This window comes from Cololabis saira, chromosome 4 (assembly GCF_033807715.1).
Source record: "Cololabis saira isolate AMF1-May2022 chromosome 4, fColSai1.1, whole genome shotgun sequence".
In the NCBI taxonomy this organism is placed as follows: Eukaryota; Metazoa; Chordata; class Actinopteri; order Beloniformes; family Belonidae; genus Cololabis; species Cololabis saira.
The window spans coordinates 31,653,090-31,668,527 of NC_084590.1; the positions used below are offsets into that span (position 1 = coordinate 31,653,090).

General features: G+C 41.9%; 1 protein-coding gene across 4 annotated transcripts in view; it reads left to right on the top strand.

Annotated features, from left to right (window-relative positions):
• Positions 1 to 15,438, top strand: part of cux1a (cut-like homeobox 1a) — a 59,745-nt gene that overhangs the window by 14,253 nt on the left and 30,054 nt on the right. For all 4 annotated transcript variants that reach the window (XM_061719441.1, XM_061719442.1, XM_061719444.1 and 1 more), the window contains exons 2-5: positions 4,760 to 4,870; positions 8,473 to 8,520; positions 12,276 to 12,354; positions 14,962 to 15,099. In XM_061719441.1, coding sequence (XP_061575425.1) covers positions 4,760 to 4,870; positions 8,473 to 8,520; positions 12,276 to 12,354; positions 14,962 to 15,099 — 376 coding nt within the window. The remainder of the gene's footprint in view (positions 1 to 4,759; positions 4,871 to 8,472; positions 8,521 to 12,275; positions 12,355 to 14,961; positions 15,100 to 15,438) is intronic.

Here is a 15,438-nt window from a genome sequence, read left to right on the forward strand (position 1 = left end):
ATCGTCTTTACAGCTGACCAGACGACCAAATGAACCAGGACAGGGACTGCTGCTGTGGGCCAGTCCAGCCAAGCCAAGCAGGGCTGTTATAGCAATCACACAGACATTACAGCCCACTTAGTCTCCCCTGCGCACACATATTCCATCCTCTGCTAAACTAGACAGTGTAGTCCGGACCAGGCATAGCTAGATTTAAAAATAGTGCTGGAGTAAATGAGACTGGCTAAATGAATTAAAACCCCAGAACATTATACTTTTTTTTTCCAGATTTAAAACAATTCAAAGTCAGGCCAAGGAGAGCTAGAGGGAGTTGACCAGCCTCAACGCATATTCACATAGGACATAAGACCGTTAGTTTACAGTTTATCTGGATGCTGCTGTTGCTCGCTGGTGGTGTGCTAATCTATCAGTACGGGTGATAAAGTATTTACATTGTGGGTTTGTCTGTGTGCGTGAGAGTACACACACACACACACACACACACAGGCTACTTTGCGAACTTTATCAAACGGTCATGGTGTCAAACACATTAAAAAGATGGCTTGGGTCCCTGTGAAACAACCTTGTTTGACGTTAACAGTTTTCTCAAAAAGTTTGGAAGTTCATCAATTTTATGTAATATAACTTTACTTCCTTGTTTTTATTGGCTGCTTTTTAAAACGAAAATTCCAAATTTTGTGACACGAAAATGACTAGGCAAGTGATACATGTCCATCTCACCCTAAATAACTTTACTACAATTTACCTAATCATGTACAGGTATTTGAATCCCTTTTCTGAAGCTGATTTCTGATATTCTTTGCCAGATTTAGGACCTCCTTATTCAAACTAAAACATTGCAGGGCATTACTCACCCTTGCTGTTGCCGTTTCTGTTCACCGCTCTGACTTGGATAGATGGTGACAGATGTCACCATTACGGTCATTATAAAATGGAAGGTCTTCATCTTTCTGTTTTGCCTTCTACTAATGAAGCTATCTTCTAGCTTTAGTTTCAGAAGTAATATTTACAAAGTAAATGCTCCACTGGATCAGTTGACTGGAAGGATTAGCATTGACAGTCTTCACTGTAAGTAATTCAAACTGTTTGAAAAGATGATCAGATTTTAGTCGCAAACGGGCATCCTGTCAATACTTTGCCAAACAGCTCTACAGTACATCATTATATCAACTTAATATCCCGTATTAAGGAAACAGAAGTGTGTCATTATTAGGAAAATGTAGAGTGCTTGACATTATTGGAACACACTTAGACAGCAATGACTTTCATAGGAGCTGATTTTCAGTTTATTTGTTAAATAACAGCATGTTTTTTTTTTTAAGCGAAAACGTTAAACATGAAACAAGAAATTTCCAAATGTAATTATAGCCTCTGTGCAGCTTTGTAGTGTCAGCTGATGATTAGCGTAGTTTTAGTTTGCTAAGAACACACACCATTCAAAAATAACCTTAAACAGAGAAGCCACCCGGACTTATTTGTGCAGTATTTCCCAAGGTACATATTACTGCGATGTATTTTGTAACTTTTCATAATGTGGTTTAAATGAGTCTTAATGGTCACTAAGTTTTGATGTGTGAGTATCGGGCGGACCGCAGGGATTGTGCTCTTACCAATGTTATGCTCTATCAGCAAGATGAGTGTTAAAGTCTGCCTGTGTCTGCTGATGTGGGCACACAGTTTGCTGCATAGTCAAAACCTGATTTGATCTGAGGGTCCGGTTTTTCTGTTTTTGGAATAAGACCGTGCCCATAATTACTTGCCCACTTGGCATTGAATCAATCCTCTTTTATGTGTGATGTGTTTATTTAGCTTAGTGAGACATTTTTTTGCCAACACATTTAGATATATGCAGGGTATTGGAAAGGGATTGGACAGAATTGAGGGCGTCAGGGATTGGCATATGACCTCCTGAAGCAGAGCTCCAGTGGAGGAATCCAGCTATTTCACTTCTGCCCAAAACCACATCTTATTGATGACTATGTGAACTGGCCACATTCTGTGTTGAAGCCCTGAAAGCATGCTGAAAAGTTGTACAGCTGATGGCTCTCTGTATATATTTTTTTCTTTTACTATGTTTCCCCAAATACAAATAAGGCACTTGGTGTCTTATAATGGCTAGAGACAGTTGTGAGATGAACATGAGATTGAGATGCATTATTGTCATTGCAATGTGTATGCCAAAGATGAAAGCTTTATGTACAATCAGTTTAATGAAATTATCATTTTAGTTTTTAACTTTTGTTGTATTGGGTTAAATGTTTGTCCCAGTGATGTATCATTCTGAAGCTGCACTGGCAGATTGATTCTGAACCACTTCAGAGTTGTATATAGTATAATGTCTAATGTGTTGCAGTAAGTATTAAGCATGTAGTAATAGTTGCGAACCTTTTAGTTTGTTTATATTTGGTATTTTTGGTTATCCAACTTCCTGGCATGAAATGTTATCTTTCGCTGAAATCCTTCAAAGTAGTGAACATTTTTCAACGTATTTGAGGCATTTTCTGAAGTGGGGGGAAAAAAAACGTGGTTTTACATGTCTGGCAGAGATCATAGGATTACTATAGGAATTAATGGATTTATGGTTGACTCACATATGAACAAGTATACAGAAACAAAATAAAGGGGTTTGTGCACCATTCCAGACCATGTCTTTAGGCATCAGAATAATCCGTTGTAATCGTGTAGTCAAGTTTTATTAATAACATTGAGAAGAAGGAATAAAAGGCTATTTTCTATAAAGGCCTGATGCCGTACGTAGTTAAACAATGTCTTCAGCTTTTTATTTAAGGAAATATAGTACTCAGCTAAGTAGATAACATGTAATGTAATTTTATATATATATATATGTATGTGTGTGTGTGTGTGTGTGTGTGTGTGTGTGTGTGTATATATATATATATATATATATATATATATACACACACACACACACACAAAGTTTTAACGCAGTGCAATGGTTACATAAACCCATAATTTAGATCAAGTTTAAACATGGCAGCTAAACACAGTTAGCAGTAATAGTAAATTGATGCTGGCCCTGTTTCAGCATATTAATATTTAATTGATTTACTTACACTTCAAGATACAATACTCTGTTCGTTATCTGCAGTTTTCCGCGTTAGCTTTAATTCACATCACTGACATCACAGTGAGAGATTTTATATTTTCAAACGACATATTTAGTTATTAATGGTTGCATGAATAATAGCATTATCTCCCCACTCTTGGACACTCTTGAATTTTGAATACCTATCAATTAGAAAAGTACCACTGAAGGACCTACACATTGAATCATAATTCTGTCGGATCCATTTATGACAATGTGGTGCTGCCATCTTGAACCAGCTGGTTCCTGTGTCCTGCTTCCTGTTGCTTTTTTCAAGCAGTTTAGTAATTACACCTCTTTCCATGAATTGGAGCATTCAGGTTTGACAATTATTTTAAAGTGATTAAAATTTATTAGGCTCTTCCTTTCATCAAGCGTTGTTCAAGCTACTGCGCACGCTCGAGTTCACTAACAGATAGTGCAGCTGCTTCATGGCCATGGGCAGACAGGCTGCTACATCAACTGCTCCATGGGCAGCCAGAGCAAGATGGCATGTAAGCGAATGAACCCCTTTTTTCCTTGTTTTAAATATCCAGTATCCTGTGCTACTACATAAAATCCATTGCAAAAGACAGTCAATCAAGTTCAATTGCTCTTTTTTCATTATTTGTGGATAAAATAAGATCACTGCTGGTCAGGGAATTAAACTTCATGCTGATGGGGGGTAAATCTCCTAATTAGTACTTGTTAACACTATATCTTTGGAGGATTGTATTTTCTTATGTGTTCTAGGGGTGTGTGGGCTATGTAGGGAGGTGGGCATGTATGTGTGAGTGTGTTTTGGGACCTTGTCTGCAGACTGAGCCACAAGGGCCCCTGTGGTAATGTGTGTATTAAATGATTAGTGTGTTAGTTAGCATAACGGCCCTCAGCAGCGTTTAATCACTCTCAGGGGTGGGCAGACTCACAGTAGGCAGGGGGTGGAGGGGTAGAGGAAGGCAGAGTAAAAAGAAAAACGATTTAAACTGAGGAGACGGAACTGCTGGTTGAGTGAGCGGATGATGTGTGGAGAGTTCTCAAAAATGAGGCAGGAAAAAAGAGAAGGCAGGAGAGAGAGAGATGCAATCTTTTAAAAGGCCTGGTCGCCTTGTTAATGTCAGAGCTCAACCCATAGTGTGGACCAAGTGCCATGAATAGCTATTAACAACAATGCTAAATGGGTAAAAAACGGGCCCAAGCTCACCCTTGACAACACTGTTGATGATTTTCCTGTTATTATTTTACTGAGAAGTGAGGAGGTATTTGGAAATGACAGTTAATAATTGCTGTAAAGCGCCTGTATTCTGTACGAGGTGCCAAACTAAAAGTAGTGGATTGCTAGAGAAATTTACATGCGTGACATGGCTGTTACTGACTGACAGGCTGAAAGGGTCAGACATTGCTTGCAGTGGTAGCAGATCAGACCGCTGCTGTGAGCGGTTTTTCTTGGCTGGACAAAGGTGTTGTGGATCTGCTCTCTGCCTCTGCGGCCAGGTTCAGCTGAAGCTGAGCGAGTAGTCTGCAGCTTGCCGGATGGGCGTGCTGCCTCGTCAGTAAACAGCTCCCGTCTTTTTCATCCTAACTGAAAACAGAGATGTTTTTGTAATGACTATAAAGTTAATAATATCACAAAATGCCCCATGAGAAACTGACAACGTTGCTTTTGGTTTGCAGAAAGAACTAGATGCCACCGCCACACAGCTTGCCAACAGACAGGACGAGAGTGAACAGTCCAGAAAGAAACTAATCGACCTGAGCCGCGAGTTCAAGAAGACCACTCCTGAGGTGAGAAAATCAGATCTCCACAGACACGCACCAACACAAAACCACACACACACATCCCACAATTCTTTTGACAGTCACAGTTTGCCTCAGAGTTTCTCGGCATCTGCTCTTCTCTTTATTAAAGTAGCTGTGATTATTTACTGAGAAAGCAGAGGATGAGTAGACAACACAGAGATGCAGGCTTGGCTCCCAAAAATAGTCTCTCCATTAGTTTCCCTGAAATCTTAAAGAGACAAAACAGAAAACCCCTCAGGAGTTTGTATTATCTGACCTAGTTTTTTTTTTTTTTCTTTAGTGTGTGTGTGTGTGTGTGTGTGTGTGTGTGTGTGTGTGTGTGTGTGTGTGTGTGTGTGTGTGTGTGTGTGTGTGTGTGTGTGTGTGTGTGTGTGTGTGTGTGTGTGTGTGTGTGTGTGTGTGTGTGTGACAACATTACCAAGTGGGATCAGGGGGGAATTCTGTCCTGTTCCTATCACTTCTCCTGGGAATATTTGTTTCATCTCTGTTACCAAGGCAACACATTTTAAACCTCACAGTGAAAACAAAGTATTGTTGTGTTTATTATTGGTAATGTCACCATGGTGAATTATTGATGATGACATAAATTATGTATGAATGGTGTAGACAGTGGATAGAAAATTGTCAACTCTCAGTAGAGTTGACAGTAGGACTATTATAGTTAACACAAGATGAGGATTGTGACTGTTGACTTCAGCAAGTAACCCACCCAATGTTGGAGAATATGCACCAGAGGGAACTGTACCTGCATACAAAAGACACTAATTTCACCTCACCCTACACATTAATCTCTAATCTTATTTCCAAGTATAACCAAATTACTAGCAACACGCGCAGGGAAGCAAGACAAATATAGCGGGAGAGGAAAGCACACACTAGGGCAGAGAGAGTGGTACATACAAAGAAAACGTATACAGAAGTGAAGGCAAAAAAAACACATAGGCAGATAGCCGAGATCACAGAACAGGACACACACATTCATCAGTGTAACAAGGCTGTGATTTAGGAAGGCTCCTCTGGCGTCTGTGTGGCCCCTGGCATCTCCCTGGTATGTGGAGGAGGAATCCGAGCCAGGCCAGACGAGCGACAGGATTCATTACAGGGCTGTAACAGGCTCAATAGGAATCAGCACTAAAACTCTGGGCGGTTGGAAGTATAGAAGCATCAAGGCTGCCTACCAAATAGGCTGGTTCATAACATGTGATGGCCTGTGCTTGATTAAAAATGCCCCAATCGTCTTGGGTGCATTTGCGGAGATGCATTTTCTGTCATGTGCACGGGTGTGTGTTTGGTTGACCAGCCCATAGGGGGGGCTGTCAGCTCTCTGCGGTCCGCACCAGTCAGCGGAGATCAGTCACATCAGATCAGACTGCATTAAGCTGAGCGAGAGTCCGTCTCTGATCCATTATTCAACAACCAGGAGACCAGCCCACGTTGACTGTGTCTAGTCTGCTGAGCTGTACTCAGCGTGAACTGCACTCATGGTCTGCATAATAACACACATACACTCACACGGCAGCTTTTGTAGCATTTTGAAAGTAGTGCAAAGAAATGCAGCGTGAAAACAAAGTTTTTATTATTCATTAGGACTGACATACTGTCAGATTTTTTTGAGACTACATCTCACTATGCTTCCTAAGTTGCCTAAATTATTCATTGAGTTCTTAATTTTCTTTTAGTTAGTCAGGAATGCTGTACGAGAGTGTTCGAAAGGAAAGGGTTGGAACAGTTGTAAAATACCCCAAAGATTGCTAGCCAGGGGCAGTGGTAGTAAAACAACTTTGTGCGCGTGTGTGTGTGCATGTGTGTGTGCGTGCGTGCACATGCAGTGTTTAGCTGCAGGGCAGACAGACAGCGAATGGGAGTTCCATACTCCCAGGAGGATTCCTCAGGCTGCCCTGTCTGCTGTCTGCCTGCAGCTTACACACCAGCCATCCATCTCCAAGTGCCTGGGCCCCTCCACTCCCTTCTATACACACACACACACACACACACACACACACACACACACACACACACACACACACACACACACACACACACACACACACACACACACACACACACACGGATTGACCATGGTGTCTGTGTGCATTGTTATGTTATATGGTCATAAATCTTTGGAAGTGGAGGGGGCATGGGGGAGCAGCACTTGATTGTGGACCAAAGGGGTTCAGAGCTCCAGTGTCCTACAGAAGTAGTAGCTTGCTGTTGTAGCTTGTTAAAATGGCTTTGATTTTATATAAAAAAAACTTTGCATGTTTTTCGCCCCTGCCGCTTGAGGAAAGCAGCATGCATTTTGAGGTGGTTTGTGTCCTGTCTCAAAATTACAAAATGTGAGGTGGAAAAATAATTTGAATTGGAATATGCTATCAACTCTTCACAGAATTACATTCTGACTTTATAATTTCATTAAAAATAAAAACAAAAAAAGATAAAGCACCCCTAAAAACATACTGGACAGGAACTTAAGTAGGTAATCTAAAAACTAATATTTAACTGAAAATATAAAAAGTAATCAGTCTAATGCAAATTTCAAAATAATCACTTATTTTGTGGGTGTTGTTTTTAATTTTTTTTATGAGAAAGAGAACCAGATCAGGGGAGGGGGAAGCAGAGCGCAGGTCATTATCCACAGCAGGGGAATATTGAATTGAACCAGACAATCAGCCACAACGACCCCCAGTGTGGTAACAATGAAGCAGGGTCACAGAGGTCATGACCTGTCCTCAGCCCCAGACAAGCGGCCTGTCTGGATCGACCTGAGATTAGTCTGGTCCCAGACACTGGTCACAGGTCAGCTTGAGATGCACGCTGCCCACAATCCTTTTTAGTTCGAGGTCTGTGAAAGCCACCAGGCTTCCCAAACCCATATCTGCCGTTGCTTAGTCTTCATTTGGCAGTTTTAAGGATATGAATGTGTCCACAAACTGTGAAAATTAGATGTTCCTGAACAGACTGTCCTATTCAGCTGTGCTTTTTACCGTACGCTCCAGTTCAGTTTGTCCGGATGCAGGCTTGCCTAACAGCACGGTGATTTGCATGTTCCCCTGATACTACTGAACTGGCTATCTAATCTGTAACTGCTGACTTGTGCAGAAAAGTCATGCAATGGGACTTGGAGGATGAAAAGTATTCACTTTATAGTAAAGTGGGGGGAAAAAAAACTGGTGTGCCGCTAAGACAATTTGCATCAACTGTAAATCTGCTCTTTGCCTCATTCCCTGTGTCTCACACGCACTAGTGGTGCCTTTGGGTGGCCCAGGTGGTGCTGCACCTGTTTTTATGAAAAATATATTCTGACATAGCACCAGGGTATAAACCTGGCCTCCTCCCCCCTCTCATGTTCATCACTCACACACCAGACTTTATTCATAGGCTAAGAAAAGAATGGCTGCTGCTTGATTTGAATATTTGATTTATTTAAACACAATCTATTATTTATTTGAATATGGCCTGCTTGTGTAAGATTACGTTTTTTATTACTTCAATTCATGTGAAACCAGTTTTTGTGTGTTTGTTCTTTTAAAATGTTTGATTCCTTCTTATTTCTACTCATTAATATCGTTCATTTTTTTTTTTTTTAGGAGTTACGGAAACAGGTTGCACCGTTGCTCAAGAGTTTCCAGGGAGAGGTGAGTGTGTTATTTGAAAATTCATACTGACATTGATATACATGACTTCTTTTGCACATTAGTTAAACAACACATTTTTTTAAAGCCTGTTTGACATTCATTGAATGTTCTTGCGGCCAATCTCTGTGCCCCTCTCTCCTTTTCTTTCATCGTGCCTCTTAACTCGTCATTTCTTCACTCCACCATGTCCTGTACCTTCTCTTGCCACTATCTCATTTCCCCTCTTTCCTCTCCTTCTTTTTGCCTGCTCTGCTCTTGATTTTCTGTCCAATTCATGAAGTCCTGTAGCCTGAGGGTGTGTTTAAATTGCATCCTGCAAAAAAAGTCACCACGAAATCCTGGCTCAAGCCAGTTACAACTCACTGACTGCCATTTCCTCAGACACTGTTTCTGTGTGTTTGTGTGTTTTTTGTTATTTTTTCTTTCTGGTATGGTGAATCATGGATCTTTTTTTCCTTTTATGACACATGTATCTACTTTTAAAGCAATGTTTCACCCTTGGTTTGTATGCATCCAGTTTAATAAGAAGTGACTTATTTGTACATGTGCTACATTCACACTCTTAATGTTCCCCTCCATCTCCTCCTTCATCATTCTGGCCTAATTCCATCGTGGCTCCTCCTCACTGGCAGCCTTGCACTTCCAGTTCACTCCCATATGTGAAAGTCAGAGGGTAGGAGTGGAAGCGGCTGGTTCAGACTGGGGCTTTATTTAGGGTTGTAGTGGGTGAGTGGGTGCTAACGGACACACACAGTTGGACACACACATGCACTAAAGCAAAATCATCTCAATGGGTAGTGACAGGGCCGCTTTGCTATTGGCCATGGAGAATTACAGTTTAACACTGGGTTAGTTTCCATATTCTTGTGTTAGAGTAACAACCACAGCCAGTGGTTATGTAAAAATGCTGTAATTTATAGTAGTTCCACCATGTTATGCTGATGATCCACAGTCTATTTAGAGAATAGAAACAGCAGCAACATAATTAGGGCTTTGTCAGCTGTTTCCACCATCCTTATGTTGACACACCTTGACAGCATGCACACCAGAACACGCTGAGACTCGTAGTGGGTGGTCGCGGAACTGAGAGACATTATCTTATGATTATTGAGATAATACTGTACACCCGCGCCAGTCTCGGAGCAGCCCATCAATCAGGCGACTATTCTGCACACTTGCATGCCACAACATGAGTCCCTCTGAGAATGTGTAATTTTAGCCTGTCTTTGTTTGCTTACCCCTCAATCCTTTGATCAAGGACAAGACAGCACCAGAAAGCAGAGGGGTCCTCTCGGTGTCCCACAATAACATCTCCATAAGCATTTTTAACCAGATGTTTGACCCTTTTCCTAAGTGAATGTGGAGCTTGGCCGGAGCAATAAAAAGTTTCAGCCCAGGAACTTGGAGGTTCTAGAGACTTCGTTTAATCTTTGTCATTGGAAGGTGGATGCCCTCGGGTCATAATTATTACCAATAACAGTACAGTTTCCACAAGGCCTCCGTTTGGTAAACGGGTTATGTGTGTGTGTGTGTGTGTGTGTGTGTGTGTGTGTGTATTGCATGCTCAGTGTTCCTTGTTGGTCCATCGATCAGATAAGCTTTTCCATTATCCAAGGCCTCAGTCTCTGCTTCCCATAGCCTCCCCTTATCAGACTCCACTGGGGCTACACGCACACACACACATGCACACACAGGTCAGCCTGATGCCCTTCACACACTATGGGTTAGATAGGGGAGCGAGGCAGTGCTGAGTGATGGTGGCACAAGGTGCTGACGTATGTACGTATGTGTTTGTGTATGTGGATGTGTCAGGGATACCTTTTGCAATTGTAAGCACTTCTCATCGGTAACCCACTGATACTGGTGAGGTATCATTTGTGTCACTTCATTTGTTGTGCTTGGTTTGTGTGTGTGTGTGTGTGTGTGTGTGTGTGTGTGTGTGTGTGTGTGTGTGGGATGGGGGCAGGGGAGCATGTAATAGCAGATGTCATTGGGATTGGTTGAAAGAGCTGCAGTTTGGAACAGCAGGGTTGTATTTGCAAATCCTGGGTGGTCTTCTAATGGCCCTGGTACTGCATTTAACCTGCCTTTAACTGTAGGGTGTGTCCTACATTTAATGTCTATTTCCTGCCTCCCATGTTGGGCTATATAAAGCTGCTGTACCACTGACCTTGGCCCAGTCATTGTACAGTCATGCAGCTGATTTCCTTCAGTGCCATCAGCAGATACATTTTGTGCGTCTCTTCTTTGATAAGATTGTGTTGGGATACTCAGAATCTCAGATCACATACTTTTTTTTCTTTAATACGTACATACACACACTTTTCGTCAAATTCAGCATTGATGTGCAAGAGGTATTAGTACTTAACATCTGTAATCTTCCATTAGTGACCATGTATGCTGATCACTCAGTGCCACACAGCTTTTGAAAAGGGTAAAGTGCACAAGGCCGCATGATTTGAGAATGAAGTATACCAGTGGGGTTGTGTGTACGTCTGTGTGCAAGTGTGTCTGAGAGAGGTGGACTAAAGTATGTGATGAAGAATCATGTGAAAAAGACTGACACTAAGAATGATTGAGGGAGAGGAGAAAGAGTGAGTCAGAGAACATAGAATTGACAAGAGATAAATTGAAAGACAGAGGGAAATAAAAAAAGAAAGGGGGTGGGAAGGGGAGGGGTGCTGGCACCAGCCTACTCAGGGCCAGATGTTTTGCGGCTAAAAACTAGAGATGAATCAAAGCCATGTGAAGAGATTTATTGGGTTCCCATAGGAGCCCAGGCAGTATTACATGTAACCCGCTCTGTTTACAGTGGCAAGAACTCCTAAACCACCCATCAACTACACTACTGGCTTGGCTGGGAATGTGAAGACTTTATATTTGGACTTATATAGGCTTTTGTCTTTATTCCTTTTCTCTTCATGAATGTGCTGGAGGAGTTGGAAGAGAAACACAAGGCTGTTTAGTCTGTGTGCGCGAGCCAGCGCAGTCAGCTGTAGCTTTGCCCAGTACAGTAGCACCATCTGAATGTCTTTATTTGGCATCTGTTTCCCTCGATTTAGGCCCGATTTCAGATGTTTCACTTACTCTCTCTGCTACTCATATTAAGGGGTAACACAGAGACTGTCGTAGCGCTCAGTGCCTCATATTTCAGAATTGACAACATTGTAAAATGTCTTCAGTGTGTTTGTTTTTTTGTTTTTTTTTCTTCTTCAAGAATTAATTTCTTATGGATCCGCCTTAATACCGTCCATTTCAATAACATCAGTGATGGAATGTGCACCGTGCCCTCTTGTGTTAATGGCTACATCAGTAATGGATCTGCACTGTACTGCTGCTAAGAGCTGACTAAATAATCTGCTCCTGCTGTGGCTGGAAAGACTGAGCCAGCTGTTTAATGATGTCAGTGTGCTGGAGGTGAAACGAACACACTTTAGCACATGTGCACGCACACATGCATTCATACTCACTGACTTGGCCACACTCACTCGAGGACAGACTGACGCGGACACACACGGTAAATGAAACGCATTCGTCAGCGGCCGAACAGCTGAAATGGCTTCACTGGAAGGAAACACCAAAGCAGCCACTCTTAAGACAGACGTGATCGCATGCAACAGACTGGTGCACAGTGATGATAGACAGATGTGTAGCCTACTCTTCCTGTAGATTTAACGGGCCTTCCTTTTAAAACAAATGGTTTTGAGATGGTATAAGTGATAATTAACCGTGCTTTTTATTTGTCATCCTTGCAGATTGATGCCTTGAGTAAGAGAAGTAAAGAAGCAGAGGCCGCCTTCTTGAACGTCTACAAGAAAATAATTGATGTCCCAGGTAAGGCTACTTTAAATGACTTGTTGTGCTGTAGGTTTGAGTGTGTCTGTGAAGACATCTCCTCAAATGATCAGGAGACCAACTTATCCATACAGATGGTCCCAGTAGGATAAAGGGGGGGTTGGAAGAAAGCATGACATTGCCCATCGGTGCTTCATCCATGCGTGTAGTTTCTTAATCTGTCCCCGTGAGATCTCATCCCCACTGGTGTAGCTTTTAGATGGTCTTAACAGAAGGTGGATCCTGACATGGATGACTAGTGCGCCCACGACTGGCTGCAGCAAAGTGCACAAACAGGAGCAGTCACGTTCAACACATGGAGGCAGAGGAGAGTCACAAAACACACAGTCACAGAGCTGTGACTGAAGATTTTCAGCTGCGCGGCCCTTGAGGGACTGTATGTAGGAATGAAAGTGGAGTTGAGTTCATCTATAGCGTAAGGAGGTCATCATATTCCCACATGGATAGACCTACAGTAATATCTTTGGATTGTACTGCTCCCAATAAGTCAGCGCCAGCTCTGACGGGGCTATTCTTAACTTGCAGGGAGACAATGATGTAATGCCTGATGCACACACGCACACAGACACAGACCAGCCTGACTAATGCAGCAGTCTTGAAAGAGGAAACAGTGTGTTTTGTTCTGTCTTCTGTCAGCTGAAGGCCTGGTTAGTCAACCAGTACACTCTGCTTTATATTAAAGGTGTCTGGCGAGAGCATTCAGCACCAGTGGCCCACGAGTCAAACTGCTTTTAACAGGCTGTAGAGATGATTTGAATATGGGGGCGACTATATGAAGGACAAAAGTTTGATAAGAGGGAGGCAAAGTTAATTCCCAAGGATGCCATCTTGGATAGAATTTCACATCCAGGGAATACAGTGATATTATTTGATATTTGTTTGTACTTGTGTGTATCTGTGAGTATAAAGTTGAATGTATGTGTTTATGTGAAGGTGTGTGTCTGTGTGTCAGAGCAAAGCCCTGCATGGTGTGTCACCTTGACAGAACAAAATCAGCATGAAATTCCCCAATCGTTCTCTGCTGATCTCTCATTAGCATAGTTAAGATATCTAACTGCGTCAGACATTAGAGACACACACATGCACACACATACACAGACACACACAGTCCTTACCCCCAGCTGTAAGCTGTCAGTTCCTCTTATCTGTACAACGCACACACACAAACACACACAGGCATATAAACTGCTCTTTTAGCTGGCATGCTGATGAGCGTTGCCTGCGTCTCTTGGCTGCCTGTCACCAGTCTGCCACCCATGAGCACCAATCACATGTGATTGGCCTGACTGACAGGGCTCTCTTCATCACACTGACAGATAACCCTGGTCTGTGCTCCCAGAGTTGTTGGTAAAATGCCTTGAGAAAGTTGCTTTTTTTTTTTTTTTCTCCCCTTCTGCCTCTTTCTTTAATCTCCCGTTTACCTTCCTCGGTGGCTGTTCTTTTACAGCTCCACTTAGATCAGCCGTCGGCTCCTGTGTTTCTCTTTTCTCTCGTTTTGCATCATAGTAAACGCTTCAACTGATCACAGGCCACTAATCTGTCTTGTTAATGTGTCTCATCTATGTTACGGTCTGTCTCGCTCTACTGGAATCTGTTATCTAGTTTTCTTGCTCTGTCAGCAGTTGACACATCTCCCCCCAATACAATGTTTATCTCATTACTCAACAGATAGTTTTTTGATACAAAATCTGTTGGTGTATCATTTAATAGACTTGATTGAGAAAGCTTTGATACAAAACCTAAAAGGTAACCCTGACCTTTGAGTTTGTTATAAATTCTTGTAGCAAGTGTCATATATATATATATATTTTTTTTTTGTCCTAATCAAAAGTTGTGTTTTGTGCAGTAGAACCTCATTGGTAAAGCTTGATGGATGGATTGATGGATACTTTGTCTGTTCTATTAAAAACTCGTTTTTAAATCAGCTCCAGGCATTAAAAACACAAATTAAGGTTACTGTATTTAAGAGGAATCAAGTATGTTAAACATAATAAAACTTGGTTGTTAAAAGCTTGCAATAACAAATACTACATGCATTTTCAAACTTAAATCTAACTAAAGACTACATTTATGAACATTAAAAGTTGATTTAAGAGAAAACATGTAAGCATGCTGTAAATAAAAATCATCTCATGAAATATTTGTGAATTTCATCCTCCATTTTTTTTTTTTTTTTTTTTTTTTTCTTCCCCCCCATCCGCATACTTGATGGTTTAGTTGTATGTGCTAAATTCAGAGGTAATTATATTAGCTTCTCCAAGTACAGTTTCACCTCTGATGTAAAGGTGCAACAGACTTTATATTCAACTTTCCTGGAATAAAGTTTTCTCATGATTGTGATAGGTTTGGGGTTTTGTTGGAATCATTCATTCTGCACAGCGGTATCAAAGGTTAGGGTCAATACCGAAACAGTTGTCCTGGAATTGTTAGATTAATTGCCTTGCTCAAGGACACTTCACTAGGCCAAACACTTGCTCTCCCGGGGCCTTGACTGTAGTTATTCCTAGCACACTACGCCACCTTGCCGCCCTTGCTTGTCTAATCTGCTTTGCAATGTGTTAACATGGTGTGTGTTTTCTCCCCCAGACCCTGTACCTGTGTTGGAGCTGGCTCAGCAGCTGCAGCTGAAGCTCCAGAGGATGCACGACATTGAGACAGAGAACACCAAACTTCGAGAGACACTGGAGGACTACAACAAAGAGTTCGCTGATGTTAAAAACCAAGGTTAGAGACGGATACATGCCAAGGCACATACTTTAGGATATAGCCTGACTTTCAGAAGATAACCTATTCTGTACCCATCTAAATTTAATTTTCACGCTGTTGAGGCTTTGATTAATTGGATCACTTCATAAGGTGAAATTATATAATTGATTCTAGTGCCTACAGAGATGGGCTTGGGTCTAGAGGACCCAGGTTCAAGTCCCTGGGCTGGCAACAGGTGATGCATTGTGGGCCCCTGATGAAGACCCCAACTTGCTCCCCAGGCACAGCCCACTGCTCCTAGCGTGACTATTGATGGGTTAAAAGCAGAGGACTAATTTCGGTGTGTTTCGTGATATA